General features: G+C 36.9%; 2 protein-coding genes across 3 annotated transcripts in view; one reads left to right on the forward strand and one right to left on the reverse strand.

The window, feature by feature from the left end:
• LOC103985133 (uncharacterized) overlaps positions 1 to 3,816 on the reverse strand; it is a 6,470-nt gene extending 2,654 nt beyond the window's left edge. The window contains exons 1-9 of one of the 2 annotated variants that reach the window (XM_009402756.3): positions 3,523 to 3,816; positions 3,159 to 3,318; positions 1,887 to 1,967; positions 1,214 to 1,296; positions 1,014 to 1,102; positions 800 to 910; positions 556 to 668; positions 159 to 465; positions 1 to 72 (exon numbers count right to left, since the gene is read on the reverse strand). The exon at positions 1 to 72 is cut by the window's left edge and continues 12 nt beyond it. In XM_009402756.3, the coding sequence (XP_009401031.2) occupies positions 1 to 72; positions 159 to 465; positions 556 to 668; positions 800 to 910; positions 1,014 to 1,102; positions 1,214 to 1,296; positions 1,887 to 1,967; positions 3,159 to 3,318; positions 3,523 to 3,532 (1,026 nt within the window). In that variant the 5' untranslated portion in view covers positions 3,533 to 3,816. Of the gene's footprint in view, positions 73 to 158; positions 466 to 555; positions 669 to 799; positions 911 to 1,013; positions 1,130 to 1,213; positions 1,297 to 1,886; positions 1,968 to 3,158; positions 3,319 to 3,522 lie in introns of both variants that reach the window. The other variant, XM_009402755.3, reaches the window with a different exon arrangement.
• A 2,193-nt stretch (positions 3,817 to 6,009) lies between these two features.
• LOC135586171 (uncharacterized) lies at positions 6,010 to 7,973 on the forward strand. The gene is made up of 3 exons (XM_065150201.1): positions 6,010 to 6,272; positions 6,611 to 6,835; positions 7,724 to 7,973. Exons 1-3 carry the CDS (start codon positions 6,187 to 6,189, stop codon positions 7,794 to 7,796), a joined length of 384 nt encoding a protein of 127 aa, XP_065006273.1. The 5' UTR covers positions 6,010 to 6,186; the 3' UTR covers positions 7,797 to 7,973.
• The last annotated feature ends 7,039 nt before the right edge of the window (positions 7,974 to 15,012 follow it).

Raw genomic sequence — 15,012 nt, forward strand, 5'->3', positions numbered from 1 at the left:
AGTCCATGTTGAAGCCCTGAGGAGGCCATGCTTGCTTGATATCTTCAATGAAATCTCTGGACATTCTCCAGTCTGATACACAACAAGCGAGTTTCAAAAAATAAGACCAATTGATATGATACATCACAAGATAAACAGCATCAATGCAAAAGAAGTACCTGAACATAATCCAAGATTTTCTGAAACAAGTCTCGCTGGTCATTGAGATTTTTTTTGTCAGTTCCTTTACCTCCAGCTTCAACAGAGAGATCATTGGCTTTAGCCAAAATCTTTGCCTTCATCGATTGCATATATGTAAGCATTCCATGTTTTAAAACTTCATGGTTAAGGCTGTCGATATCAATGTGATCACTCCGGTGTAAGTCCAATATCCCTAACTCAAAGAAAAGTGCTATTGCTTCCCCAGCAGCAACACGAACAGAACGGTCATTATCTTCTAAAAGAGTGGAAAGGAATGCAACTGACCTGGAGAGAATCAGATATTGACACAATTTATGTTCAACCAAATAGTCAAAATAAGACAATAAAACAGATTTCAGAACTAATTTAACGTACTCCTTCCAATTATCAGGATTGATTCTCCAACCACTAATGGTTGTAAGAAGAAATGACCATGCAGATATTGCCACTGCAAGTACAGTGGAGGGAAGTTTCTTCACTAGCCCAACCTGAATGTAGAAATGAAATTATTGTGAATCTGAATACACAGCATAGCAAGGGTTAACTTGATAAAAAACCGAATCAATTAAAAGGAAGTTCTAAACAAATAATTTTCTAAAACAACAACATGCTCACATACATTGGGACCTGACTTCGGATATATCACTTGCCACATCGCTTTCAGCGATATTTCAGTTTCAGCCAGATCAATTGCACCAATAAAAGTTACAACAGCCAGGCAATCAAGTACCTAGAGTGGCATTTAACAGATTCAGAATATATTAAGTATGAGAATTAGCAAAGCAACGGAGAGAAACAGTAACAAGATTTAGAATTTATAGTTATAACCATACAGATGATTTTTTCTGTGCATCAGACCCAGATATAAGGGCCTGGGAGAGATGGGAGACTGATTCTTCCATTATCTCATGGGCGTTATTTTCTGCACCAACAGTAATGGCAAGCAATCCTTGAAATGAAAACATAGGTTAGGTACACCAGCAGCTAGATAAGCATCAACTGCATAGTTTATGGATGAAGGATTGAAGGATACCAATGGCACGAGAAGCTAAACAAGCCTCCTTTGTAGAACCTCTCTTAATTGAATTAATGTACTGATTTAATAACGTAATAAATCTGCAGCCAACCATATACAAGCAAGAAATGTTAGATTACAAACACATATATCAGAGAACCCAAAGGTAACATCATCTTGATCATTTCTGAAAAATGAGTTAAAATTGAGTAGATAAGTTCAACTTTATTATAATTATATGAAATAAACTGTGTTTTTATTTATAAGCTTGGTTTCAAAAGTTCTTTTTTTTCTGAAACAAATGAATAAAAAGTTGGATAAGATGTGGATTTCAAGAGGACAGGTGAATCTCAAAACCAGTGGAAAATCTTAAGATGTTAAGACCAAATTAATCTTTCCAAGAAAATAATCACAGAATTAGTTAGAATAATGTAAATATGTAAAACAAAAAACTGCAAAATCAATGATTTAAATATAAGAGAACATTTTGGTACTATAAACTTCCATTATCACTTCTATTATCAGCTGATCAGATAATTCTGGAATGAATCATCAGGAAGCATAATTAGTCTTACATTAATATACTTGATATTAGGTGCTTAGGAAGAAGATACAATAATGTCTGGTCATTCACTTGACAGCTATACTATCAGTTCAGCACATCATGTAAGCCTATTAAAAATAAACTCACTTGTTTTCAACAAATTTAAGAAGAACATGCCCTTCAAATGCATCGACAAGCCCAGACAAAGCCTTCTCTCTTGTAGATCCCCTTCAAGATGAAATCCAGAAGTTTAATTAGCTGAAAATTTGAATTTGAAAATCTCCACAACATAGAACATCAGCATAAAATAAAAGAGTACCACATACAAACTGAAATATGGCAACAATTGTCAAGATATTATTGTTTATTAATTTTAACAGTCATCATACAGCCACTTCCAACAAGAAAACAAGATTGAAAATAGAGGAAATGCTGGTGCTATAAAGAGCATAAAATAATGAGTTCACATTGTACATTAGTTAAAATGCATATCTTAAAAAACAAGCAAAATAAATGAAATAAAACCCAGCATGTCTGGCATACCTAGTAGCTAGATATTAGCTAGACTCTAGCTAATATCCTTTTACTTCATCTAAAAAGCATGAATAGTAAGTATTCAAGGTCAAGCAAATATGAAACTAACTAAATATCATCTGCAGCCATTAGCACAGTAATTATGTGAAGATCATTTCAATTTGATACAAGGAATCAATCTCCATCTGAAATATTTTGAGAAATAGATACAAGAGTAGTACAAAAAGATGTCTATATCTTTATAAGTAGCAGAAGGCTATAATTTTGATGAATTTCTATAGTACAAAAAAGATGTCTATATATTTATAAGTAGCAAAAGGCTCTATTTTTAATGAAATAGATACAAGAGTAGGACAAAATGATATCTATATTTTTAATGAATTTCCATAGTTAGAAAAATTACATATAACATGTATACCAAACAATGAAAGCTACATTAAAATTCATTATTTAATCTGTCACAAAGCAGGATAACACAGGATATTCAACACAGTCTAAGAAATATTTTCCTCACAGATCTCCTCCAGAAGTCTATCTGGTGCCACAACAACTAGGACCTTGTTTCCTAATATGCAAAAAGGAACTCATCGTCTGTAATCTTTTTTATTAAACTTGTGTTTTATCTCCTTATATAGGTCCCCATATTGAATATGGATGGTCTAGCACACAGTAATCTGAATCCAAATAATGAAATATCAAGAAAATGTGATGCTGAACTTAGATTTAGTGGCAACACGAAGTAGTTTTTGGCCGTGAAATATGTTCGTGCTCATTGGCATAATAAATAAAACTTGCAACCCAAGAGAACAAACAAATAAGCAGGAAAAATAGGGAAAAGGTTCACTTTTGGCCGTGAAAATTTATTATACAAAAGATAAAAAGTACCTCTTTTCATAGAGGTCATCAATATACTTCTCTAGTTCAAATTCCTGGGAGTTCAGGCACTCGGTGTCGTTAGCCAGCTCCAACAAGCCCGTCGAAATGGAGCTCACGCTGTCAGCATCGCTGCTATCGAACTGATCGCCGCCAGCCTTGCGCCGTTGACCTGCATGATGAAGATCGCCATCAAAACCCTTCCCTTTCTTTTCCAGCATAACCAATTCCAAATTAAAGAAAAATAACAGCCAATTTCGAATCAAAAACACAAATTTGACATACCCCCATCCCAAAAGTCCGATCTTTTTCATAAATCAACAGTCAAAGAGGTAAGAACTAAGCATCTAACACGAGAATCGCGGGAACCACTCACTCTTTCCCATGGCGAAAACCAAGGAACGTCAAAACCAGCGTCTTTCGCGACGAATCCGAATAGAAGCGTAGGTAAACAAACAACAACAGGAGTCGGAGGCTGAAGACGGATGGGATGCGAGATTCGCGATATAGCAGCTGGAATCCACGGGTTCAACTAGATCGCATAAGCGCAAAGCCATGTGGTGATCGGAATTGCTCGGGGCAGGGACAATCGGTGAGAAGAAATCCTATGCAGAGAGCGGAAACCAACGCGGAAGAGGGAAGGAAACGAGAGGCACAGAATTTTGGGTAGAAAAAAGAAAACCCTAATTTTTTATTATTACAAATTCCAAATTGGAATCGGAGAACAGCATACGACAACGTGGATCGGAGCCAAAAACAAAAAATAAACAAAACAGGAGTATAAATGCATATTTGCATATATTAACAATTATCATTCGACTTGGATGAGCCACGACATGTGTAATTTTGCATATGTGGAGGGCTTATATGAAACTTTGCATTAATATACTATTTTCAACTCATCCAGTCATTTACGATCGATATTAAGAATTTAAATATTTCTAAATTATCCTTTTATAAATATACATATATTTTTTAACTTATAATTTAATTTTAATAATTTTATTTACTATTTACTAATAATCTTTTTTTCTTCTTCTTTTCTTTTTCCTCTTAATCAGATGAGGTGACATAAAATGACAAAAAAAATCCGATGATGAAATGAAATGAACGAAAAATAAAAGAAGAGGTGTGAAATAATTTTTGATATTTATGATAATAATTTAATATTTTTAAAATTATGTACGTAATAGCTAAAAGATATTATCTTTTAAGTCAATTATATTAATTTATAAAATATCATACTTTATATCTTTACAAATTGTCTACTATGATGCACAGGCACTGAAGAGAGCCTGTGGAAGAAGAAGAAGTAGGGCTCGCCAGCAACGGCTGTGAGGAATAGGCAAAAAAATAAAAGGTAAAAAATAAACCTAGAGAGATTATGAATAATATAATATTATCTATATTAATCTTTTTAAGATTATAAATAGTAAAAGATTGTGAATAGTAGGAAGTGACGATAAAGAGTAAGCTGACTACATGTAGAATATTTCAAGAATAACTTATTGCAATTTACAAGGGCGAGGAGAGGATAAAAATTGGCTTTGATTTATTGGAGAGGGGAAAAGATGTGGAAATTAAAGCACCAACATCTTAAATATTAGATGGATTATGGCAATAGCTTCAATAAAATAAATCCTAATGACGATCAATCTTAGTCTAACACATATAAGTATTTAATGTTCAAATTAATCGATCGATCTCAAAATATTAATAAGTTGTTATCATGATCCATTGAGGATGAGCATCATTATAAATTAATTTATTCGATGGGAGATATTTGTCCCAAATCCCTTACTTGGTATAAGAACAAGTACCATATCGGACCTAGCATTATGTAATAGTGAGATTATCCGATCAATAGGTAACTTGATTTATTTATTATTTTTAAAAAATCAATGGATAAGAAAGAGTAATATTAGTTGGTGTTTTTTACTTGTAGATTTTGCGGTGATCTATTCACATGGTGAGATTAAGAATCCATGCTTATTCTATGCAGACGTTTCATTAAAATGCACTCAAGGATTTGACATGCTCCTCGTCTCATTCTCATTATTTCTAATTCGTGTCTGATAATATTCAATAGTAGATCAGTTATGATATTAATTATCATATGTTCTGATAGGATAATTAGATCATTAATTCCTATTGGCCAGATAAGAGGGTATGAATGGATAGGATCGGGTGGGGCCCGACGACCGGTGTTAGACTCAAATCCTTGTTGTATACTTCGGCCCAATTTGGGCCCAACACATGATCCACTAAACTTTGTTTTCCAGAGGCACTAGTGCAGTACTTCAAGTACAATCGGAGAGTATGCTTGCCACGTTGGTTATCAAATGTACGATGAAATGATTTTGTTCAGAAAAAATCAGCTTCTACTGTACATTTGTCTTCTTCCACATCTGTCGATGAATGCAGCAACGGAAGATTAACTCAGAGGTCAATGAAATCCAAGATGTGTACACTGTAATCTCTGAAGCTTCTTTGCAAATGTGTAGATTCTTTTGCCTGCAATCTTCTACGAAGGGGTATTTTAACAAACACTTGTGTGATAGTAATGCCGGCCGCATTTTTTTAGCGTTAAAAGAACCAAATGAAACAGGGTATTTTAACAAACACTTGTGCCATAATGTTGCCGGCTGCATTTGCTTAGGGTTAAAAGAACCAAATAAAACTATCTTAATCCAACAAACCTCAATCCTCGTTTCCTAATCTGATCGCTAATGGACGGACTACATGAGGTAAACCACGATTGATGAACCATCTAATCCGTTCATATCGGATTTGGAGTTTTTTAATCGGGTTCAAATATCCGACTGATTCGGGTTCGGATCAAGTTCGTGGGTATCCTTGTCCTTTTGCCATCATCTCTTCACTCGAGACAACGGCGCACACTCCACGACGCGAACGCCCCTTCCCCGCTTGGCTCTTTTCCTCTCCACCGCCTTCGCAACGGGCATGCCTCCTCTCTCTCTCCTCTTCGGATCTCCCCTTTGCCATCGGCGAGATCTCGGAGGAGAGGGGCGGACGCGCCATGTCGAAAGCCCGAGCGTACGCTGACGTCAACGTCGTCCGCCCCAAGGAGTACTGGGATTACGTGTCGCTCACTGTCCATTGGGGGTATGACCCGGATTCTCCCACCCCTAGTGGCGGATGTTGTTATGATGCCTTGGTTTGATGAGTTTTGCTTCGTACTTCTGCCCGTTTAGATGTCTACGGTTTTTCTGTGCCTAGCGATCTCTCCTTTTCTACCCTCTTTTGCTGAATTTGTGTGGGAGAAAGCAATGTTATGAGCATGAATTCAACGAAGGGTTTCAGGGAAATAGAAGCTGGTCTCAAGAGGAAAAAGTGGATGATCGAATATGTAGTACGACTATTAAAAAGGAACGAAGGCGAGGCTGAAAGCAGCAATTTTCCTGGTTTGGCTCCGATGCTTATGTTAGATATGTTCATTCCAGGGTTTCTAGCAGATCTTCATGCTCGTGCAGTTTGGAGATGCTAAAGGATGATGTTGATACTCTTGTTCCCGGTAGATTCTTCTGTTGCGAACCACTTTTCGGCTCCTACATGTTTGATGTACGATGTTTCGTAATATGTAATGACTCCTTCCGAGCATCCACTGCAATGTTTGCTTCCCGCTCCTACAATCAGCTGCATGTTGGCAGCTTTTCTTTTGCTGCTTGGTACATTTATTTCATTGGTTCTATTACTTTTATCTGGTTGCTCCATCCTTTTAGCTATTCCTTAATGTTATAAGGGAAGATCTGCAAAATTATTGCATTGAAAATGAAAATAGAGCATTGTTATTCAGCAATAATAGCACCCTCTCATTGTTGATGCAATGATGTTTAGGTTTAGTGCTGCACTGGTTTTTGTCTTCCACCTGAAGATGTAATAAATGGTTAATTCTTCCATTTTTATGTTTAAGGTTTCCTTTCATGATTATGGTAAGGTTGTTTCCTTAATAACATATTCTGTACTCTGTAGCTGTTGGACAAGTAATATGGCCCTTAACAGAGTTCAACATCAGAAACATCCATGTAAGATCCATGTAGCTGGCCACAAATAATTGGGATATTGATGATACATTGGTATGGAGGCATGTGTGGCAGTGATTTTCTTGAAGGAATTGTGCACAATTACCAAACTAATCATTTTTCAGTTTATTGTATGTAATTTGGTATCATGTGCACCATCTTAGTCAGAAAGTAAATCTTGGTGATTTGTTTATCACAATGCGAGTATCAAGGTTTTGAAACACAGAAATAACTTCTCTGTCCAGGGATAAGGGTGCATGTATTTTACAATCCTTGGTTCCTGTTTTGGAAGAAGCCTTGTTCATCCATCACCAATTTAGTTATCTTTCTAGATTCTTAAACACATCCATAGTATATGCAAATTTATAGCATCTTCTAAGTATTTTTGCTAAAATGGTCACTAATTGGTGAGTACAGCAAATTGTTTGTCAAGAGCCACAATTTGTTTATTACATTCCTTTTGGATCTTTCGTATCCACCATGATGATAAAAGGAATATACTGAATGATCTTCAAAAACTATTATTTTCTTCAGGAGTCAGGATGTTTATGAGATTGTGTGCGGAAGGTTGGAAGAGGGAAGTACAGTGAGGTCTTTGAAGGCATAGATGTAACCAATAACGAGCAGTGCATCATCAAGATCCTGAAGCCTGTTAAGAAAAGCAAGGTATTTTCTCATTCATGGATGTCTAGTGTGCTACTCCTTGTGAAGCCAAAAAAGTCTTTTATTGCATCAAATTGTTGCACCTGTGCTATACTTTGGTTGACAATCTGGAGCTTATGTATGCATGCATCATGTGAAGTTCATCACCAGAATAATGAAGTTGAAAAATCTTGACTATGAAACATAACTGCTGAAACAATACTCACTAGACAGGTTGCTAGCTGCCCATCCATAACATGATTCTTGCAATCGGCATGACTTGAAGATTAAGTCAAGGAATTCCATTGGTCCTCATGAAATAATTAAATATCTTAGATTTTTTTTTTTCTTCTTTGCAAAACATGTTAGAGATTATATGATTGCTTCTATGAAGTTTTGCAGTTGATAAAGCAACACTAGAAAACAAAGGATTGCTTTTCCTACCTTATAAAGTGGATCTGACACCTGATACTTTTATAATCTTCTATCAGTCTGCTTATCTCTAGTTCTCTCTAGCCATAATGAAAGACTACAAGTTCTCTTGTATTGTCACAATTCTTATTGTCCGGTCATTGGTGCATACAATGCAGAGTAGCATCAGTTGTTCATTTGATTTTTTTTCTCATACTTCTTTTTGCATTTCTTCTCTTGGTATTTCTTCTTATTGTCACAATTCTTTTGCAATTCTTTTTGCTATTTAGCTTTAACTGGATATAAAAATATGTTATCAGATAAAGAAGATCCGAAAAGATTTTAATAAAAGTTATAAATTGAGATTTAAATATTCTTAATTAAATATATAACTTTCTACGTATCTCTCAATAACGGTAAACAATCTATGTAATTAACTTTAAATAATTGATGCTTTATGGCTTTCTTGTTGTTGTTGAAAGATATCCCCCATTCCTTTAAACAAACAAGTACATATTGTTTTATACTCTAAATCTTTGATTGCATAATGATCTTGGATTTATGATTGAACTTTTTTATTACATAGTGGCAAGTTATTACAAATCATTCTCTTTGGTTAAAAATTATTGGCTCATTGTTCATCTTTTTTCAATCTTTTCTTAGCAATCTATTTTTTATTAATGATTTTCAATAATCAGAGATTTTCTTTCCAATATCCTTCAAGATGAAAATGTTCTTCTCCCATCTTTTCTTAAAATTATTGTTGTGTTTATCTACCATTATCCTTGTCATTTGATGGAATAATACCTAGCTTTAGAGCAAAACCGACGAGTATTGGTGTCATGGTAAGGTTAGTCTATGCAACGTTTTGAGCTATAAAAATTTCCTCTTAGGGGTAAGACTAAGGCTGTATATATTGACCCTGCAAAAACCCCTTGGGAGTCATCGTTTTGCGCTGGCATGTTTTTTTCTTGAGAGAGTGGCTAAATTGATTTTATTACTTGATTCAATTGAGATAACTTTTCTGGGCTTCTTTCTGCATATAAAGAGAGGGAGATCAAAATACTTAAAGAACATTTGTGGTAGTCTGATAAGACCCCTAAGGTTTTATCATAGAAGAAAAGAGAGAAAATGGATGATCATTTCGATGGGATCGGCCTCTTAGGGTTTGTCAAAAGACTGAAATAATATTTTATTGATATTTGAAAAGAAATATATATATCTCTATTCGTAGAGTTCCACCTACAGTCTATCAGGACTTGAACTCTTAATAAATAAATAAATATTAAATAAATCTCTGACTCTTACTGAATTAGATAAACTCAATAAAACATTATTCAAAGCTCAGAAAATAAAAGGATCCTAATAATTCCTCCTCCTTCAAATCAGTCTTATCCTCAAGGTTGAGTAGCATCAAACTCGGGGAGCTTCTCATTCAACACTTTAGTCATAGGATATCTACAATGCATCACAACCCGTTGATCAAGTAAGTATGGTCTCCACTTCTTGAAAGTATAAGCAATAGGTCGGTCTTTCGGTGTAGTAGTCATTGTAGTTTTATGAAGAACCCTCTCCATCCGATGGCTAGTGGCAGTTGTGACCTTACTTCCATGTCTTCCATTAGGATCACCTGCTTTCCATTAATAAAAAACTTCATGATTAGTTTAGAAAAATTTCATGAAACATGACCTAGGGTTGATAATCATTCAATTCCGAGCACTACTTCGAAGGCTTCCAAAGGTAGCAAAAAAAAGTCCACAAGCAACTCTTGGCCCTGTATAATCAATTTTACTTTCGAACATTTGCTATCACAAGTTAAAATTTGTCTATTAAGGAACTTTACTTTGAATTTGTCATAGTCTTCAATGTGGTAAGCCAATCCGTCAGCAACCTTACTGTCCACAAAATTATTAGTGCTACTAGTATCAATCAAAATTGTAACATGCTGATGTTCTAAAGTTCCTCCAACTTTCATAACTTGCAGGTTATAGTAACCGGCTAGTGCATGCACTATATGTATGATAGGTCCAACATCTTTATCAGAATCCATATCTTCATGGTCGAAGTTCACATTATTCGCTTTAAATTCCTCTCCAATTGGTTCAATCATTAGAAGTTGCCCTTGTTTACATTAGTGCTCCATACTCCACTTTTCATTATAGTGCCAACACAAACCCTTTGTTGATCTTTCCTTGAGTTCTTCAGGTGTTAGGGTTTTAGTTAAGACTAGATGGTGCGAGTGGCTTACTAATAATCTGTTTGTTGTTACTTTTGTTTCGACGATTTTCCCTACTGATTTTTTTCTCATGCAAACATGCAAATAAGATTGCAACTGTCATAGTGTGGGGATAGTGAGCTTTGACTTCATACTAAATATCTGGATTAAGTTCTTTAATAAATGTTCCTACTAGTTGTTGTTCAGGTCAATCTCTAGCTTGATTTGATAATCGTTCAAATCTGCTCTAATATTCTAGCACTGTAGAAATCTAATGAATTTTAGCGAGCTGCCCATCAACATTCTCATATTCAGATGGTCTAAAGTAAACAAGAAGCCCTCTCTTGAATTGTTCTCACGAGGGAACCCCATGGCAAGCTTTATACCAATCATAACATTGTATCGCATATCCATCTAGTTGGATTGAAGCTATTTCCACCTTGGATTCTTTTGGAGTTCTGTGTAAACGAAAAAAAATTTCTACTGTAGAGATCCAACTGGTTGGATTTCCATCTTCCCATCTTGAAATTTTCACCTTCATGCGGGGGTAGCTTTTGTCCTGTTCTTGGTTCCCTTTTTCAGTGTCTCCAAGTCAGTTCAATGTAGGACTTGAACTTTTATCTTGTTGAAGCTCACTGAAGCTCTCTAGTAGGCTCTTTTTGAAATCATTAAATGTTTCTTACAACCGGTTCTCAATTTTTGTTTCCAAGGCTTCTAGTTGAGCTTTCACTGAATTATCGATAGCCATTGTATAGGATTGTAGATCTGTAATCCTTGGCTCTTGTTTCTGTTGTCTAGTTAAGGGCATCAGCACTGTCCTATTTGGTGCGGCTGTTGTGAAGCTTGGCTCGAGGTAGTGTTAAGGGCGTGAGGAATAGTGAAGCTACCGAGGAAGCGGACACTGAGAGCAGCGTGAGGGCTCGTTGTGGTCGCTGTGAGGAAGATGCTACTATCGAGGCTAGGAGGCAACAGTGGTGGTGCGATTGGGAGTGGCATTGAGGGCATGAGGGATCGCTGCGAGGCTACCGATGAAGTGAATGCTGAGAGTAGCGTGAGAGCTCGCTACGGTCGTTGCGTGCGCGGTTAAAGGCAAAAGCGTCGTTGCGAGCGACTACGGCTGCAACCCAAGGGGAGGTAGTGACGATTGCGGTTGGGAGGCCGGCATCGACCGAGGCAATGTTTAGGGTGTGACTGGGAGGCGATTGTTGTCGATGTCGGTAGCGAAGAGGGGAGGAAACAACAGTGACCGACGGCTACGGTAGAAGATGTAGAGGTTGCTTTGTTTCTATCGCACCGTGGAAGGAGACGTTAGCGACGTTGAGGGATCGCGGGAGGTTGAGGAAATAGCGGCGACTACGGCAGTTGTGGGGAGTTGCCCTATTTCGGTAGCTACGAAGAGGGATGATCGAGCGGCCACGACTACGACCCAAGGGGAGGCAACAAGGGTCGTGGCTAGGAGGCAGGCTACGGTGGTCGTTGACCGGTAAGTAGCACCGGTGGCCCTTTCTCGCTGAGCAGGATGGTGAGTTGCCTTGCTTCACCTCTTTTCTTTCTTTCTTTTATTCTTTTATTCTTTTTTTTTAAAGATGATGATAGTTGCGATGAAGTATTGTGAGAAATTACAATGAGAACGCCGAGGATTGCTACTCTAATACTAAATGATAAGAACCCTAGGGTTTTATCATAGAAGAAGAGGGAGAAAATGGTGTTGAATCTCGGATTTTAATGATGAAGCCAATTGGTAGTATTTATGATTTAATCTATGTTTTGAGTGACGTAGGAAGCTTCGATTAAGGAGAGACAATTAAAGCAGGAAGAATCATATTGAGCCAGAGAAAAATGTCAAAAGATTGGATGTCACATCGAAGGATCGATCGACATATCGACAGAAGGCTTTAGGCCATGGTTTCGGGCATCGAGCTAAGAAAAGCGGATATTATGCCAAAGGATATTAGAATTGCGGAGGTTAATTGGCCGATTGGGCAATAGGCCGCAAGAGAGGATGATGCATTGAAGAATCAGACGAAGCGTCAATAACCCAATGACATGCCGAGCAACTTGATTCAAAGCTTTGTAATAATTGTCTAGATCGAAGTAGGTTTTTATGTGTGCAAGATTAACTATGATAGCAAGGCATAAAGCAAAATGAGGTCTCGAAGTCAAGGACGTGATTTTGTTAAGAGTTCGAGAGTTCGTCGGAAGTTTTGTCGGAATTGACCAAGAAGTCCAGGAGCTTGCCAAAGAAGCTCGTCGGAACTCACCAAGAAGATCGTCATGAAATCCAAGAGCTTGCTGGGAGTCCGTTGGAACATTCCCGAAAGATTGTCGGAAGATCACCGGAAGCTCGTCGAAAAAAAACTAGACTAACCGGAACGGATTTGCTTAGTATATGCCTTAGAATTCATAGTTAGCACGTAATTGGGATTGGAATTGGGCCAACCCAATTAGGGGCCAGTTGGGCCCATGTATGGACTATGTTGGGTCCAATGAAAGGCCTAAACAGTGACCCAACAGGTGACACCGTCGTGGCACAATCTTCGAGATTGTGTTAGGCAATGGTACCGCTAGTCTGGGAGGTGGTACCGCCCAGTGTTAGTGTTAAGCGATGGTACCACCCAGACACAATCTCCCAAGCGGTGGTACCGCCCAGTGTTAGTGCTGTAGGCGATGGTACCACCAGGGCACGAGAATCCCGGGATGAGACATTTTTAGGCTCAAAGTTTGAATCCACTTGAGGCCTATAAATACCCCTCTCATCCCTGGTTAAAAAACACAAGCACAAAGAGCTTAAAAGTGGGAAAACACTATTGCAATCACTTGAGAGATCCCCTTCTCTAGTCTAAGTTTAGAATTCTGGTTAGGAGGAGTGAGTGCTTATAAGGGTTATCTCCTAAACCCGGTAAAAGGAAAAAGAGCTGTAAAAGGTGGTTGGTCTTCATCTATTGAAGGAAGACCGATAGTGGATGCCGGTGACCTCGATAGAAGAGGAATCGGTGGAGTGGATATAGGTCATGACGACCGAATCACTATAAACTCAATTTGCATCTCTATTTGTGCAATTTACCTTTATTGCAAACTTACTTACTTTACATCCACTACGCTTTTTTTGTACACTTTCAATTTTAAGTATCTTTCCGAAATCGGCTTTAATCGAACGAGAGATTTCGAACCGATGTAATTTTTACCGCTACACTAATTCACTCCCTTCACCCCCCTCCCCTCTTATTGTCGACTCGTTCCTAACAGTTGGTATCAGAGCTATGTTTTTCTCATTTGGTTTAACACCCAAAGAGAAATTGCTCTTTTCGGCTTTCAAGAGGGTCACTCTTTTGTTCGTCCTCCCATGTTCAATAGGATAGACTACACATATTGGAAAACTCGAATGAGAGTTTTCTTGCTTTCGTTGAATCTCGATTTATGGAATATAGTCGAATTTGGTTTTCAAAAGTCATTCTCTTCCAATGAACGATTGGAATGAGTTGGAGAAGAAGACCTTCGCTTTAAATGCAAAGGTTATGAATGTCTTATTTTGCGCCTTAGACAAAAATGAATTCAATCGAATTTCTATATGCGAAACGGCTTTCGATATTTGGCACACTCTTGAAAACACACATGAAGGCATGAATAGAGTTAAAGAGTCTAAAGTCAATCTTTTAATGCATCATTTTGAATTGTTTCATATGGAACCAAGCAAGACTATTGGAGATATGTACACCCGTTTTACGAATGTCGTTAATAGTCTAAAAGCTCTTGGTAAAAGTTTTTTGGATTTTGAACTTGTAAACAAAATTTTACGTTCTCTTCATAAGAATTGGGATTCAAAAGTAACTGCCATACAAGAGGCAAAAGACTTAAACAAGTTTCCACTCGAAGAACTTATCGGGTCTTTAATGACCTATGAAATGAATTGTTTGGCACAAAACGAATATGAGAACAACCTTCCAAAGAACAGGAAGGATTTCAGACTTAGAATAATTAAAGACCATTAGAGCATAAGCTCAAGTGATGGTGAACTCAAACTCCTCACTATGAAATTTAAAAAGTTCATGAAATAAGATTTGAAGAACAAAAATAAACTTAAAAAGAACGCAATTACCTGCTATGAACGTAAGAAGAAGGAAGTACTTTGGGACGAATCGAACTCATCCGAAGACGAAGAGAAAATCAACAAATGCGAGGTGGCAAACTACGCCTTATCGACTTTCGACGACGAGATAATCAAAATCCCCTTAGTTTATTTTGAAATTACTTGATATTTTTCATGAGTTATTTTTAATTTAGTTTAAGAAAATTATATATATATTTTTTTTTTAATTATATGTTTAAAGATATAATGAAAATGTTAAAAGTTTTAGGATAATGCTTATCTTTCTAGTAATTTTGAAAAAGATCATGGCAATTGCATGTTTTATGATAATGCAATAAAATGTTAGATATAAATTTAATAATTGCACACCTAGTAAGATTAATCTTACATATGTGTTTAAGAAACAAGAATGTGTATTTTGATGATTCCGTATTGCTTTTCGATTTTGATTGAAGATGTCATATGTTC

This window comes from Musa acuminata, chromosome BXJ3-5 (assembly GCF_036884655.1).
Source record: "Musa acuminata AAA Group cultivar baxijiao chromosome BXJ3-5, Cavendish_Baxijiao_AAA, whole genome shotgun sequence".
Lineage (NCBI taxonomy): Eukaryota > Viridiplantae > Streptophyta > Magnoliopsida > Zingiberales > Musaceae > Musa > Musa acuminata.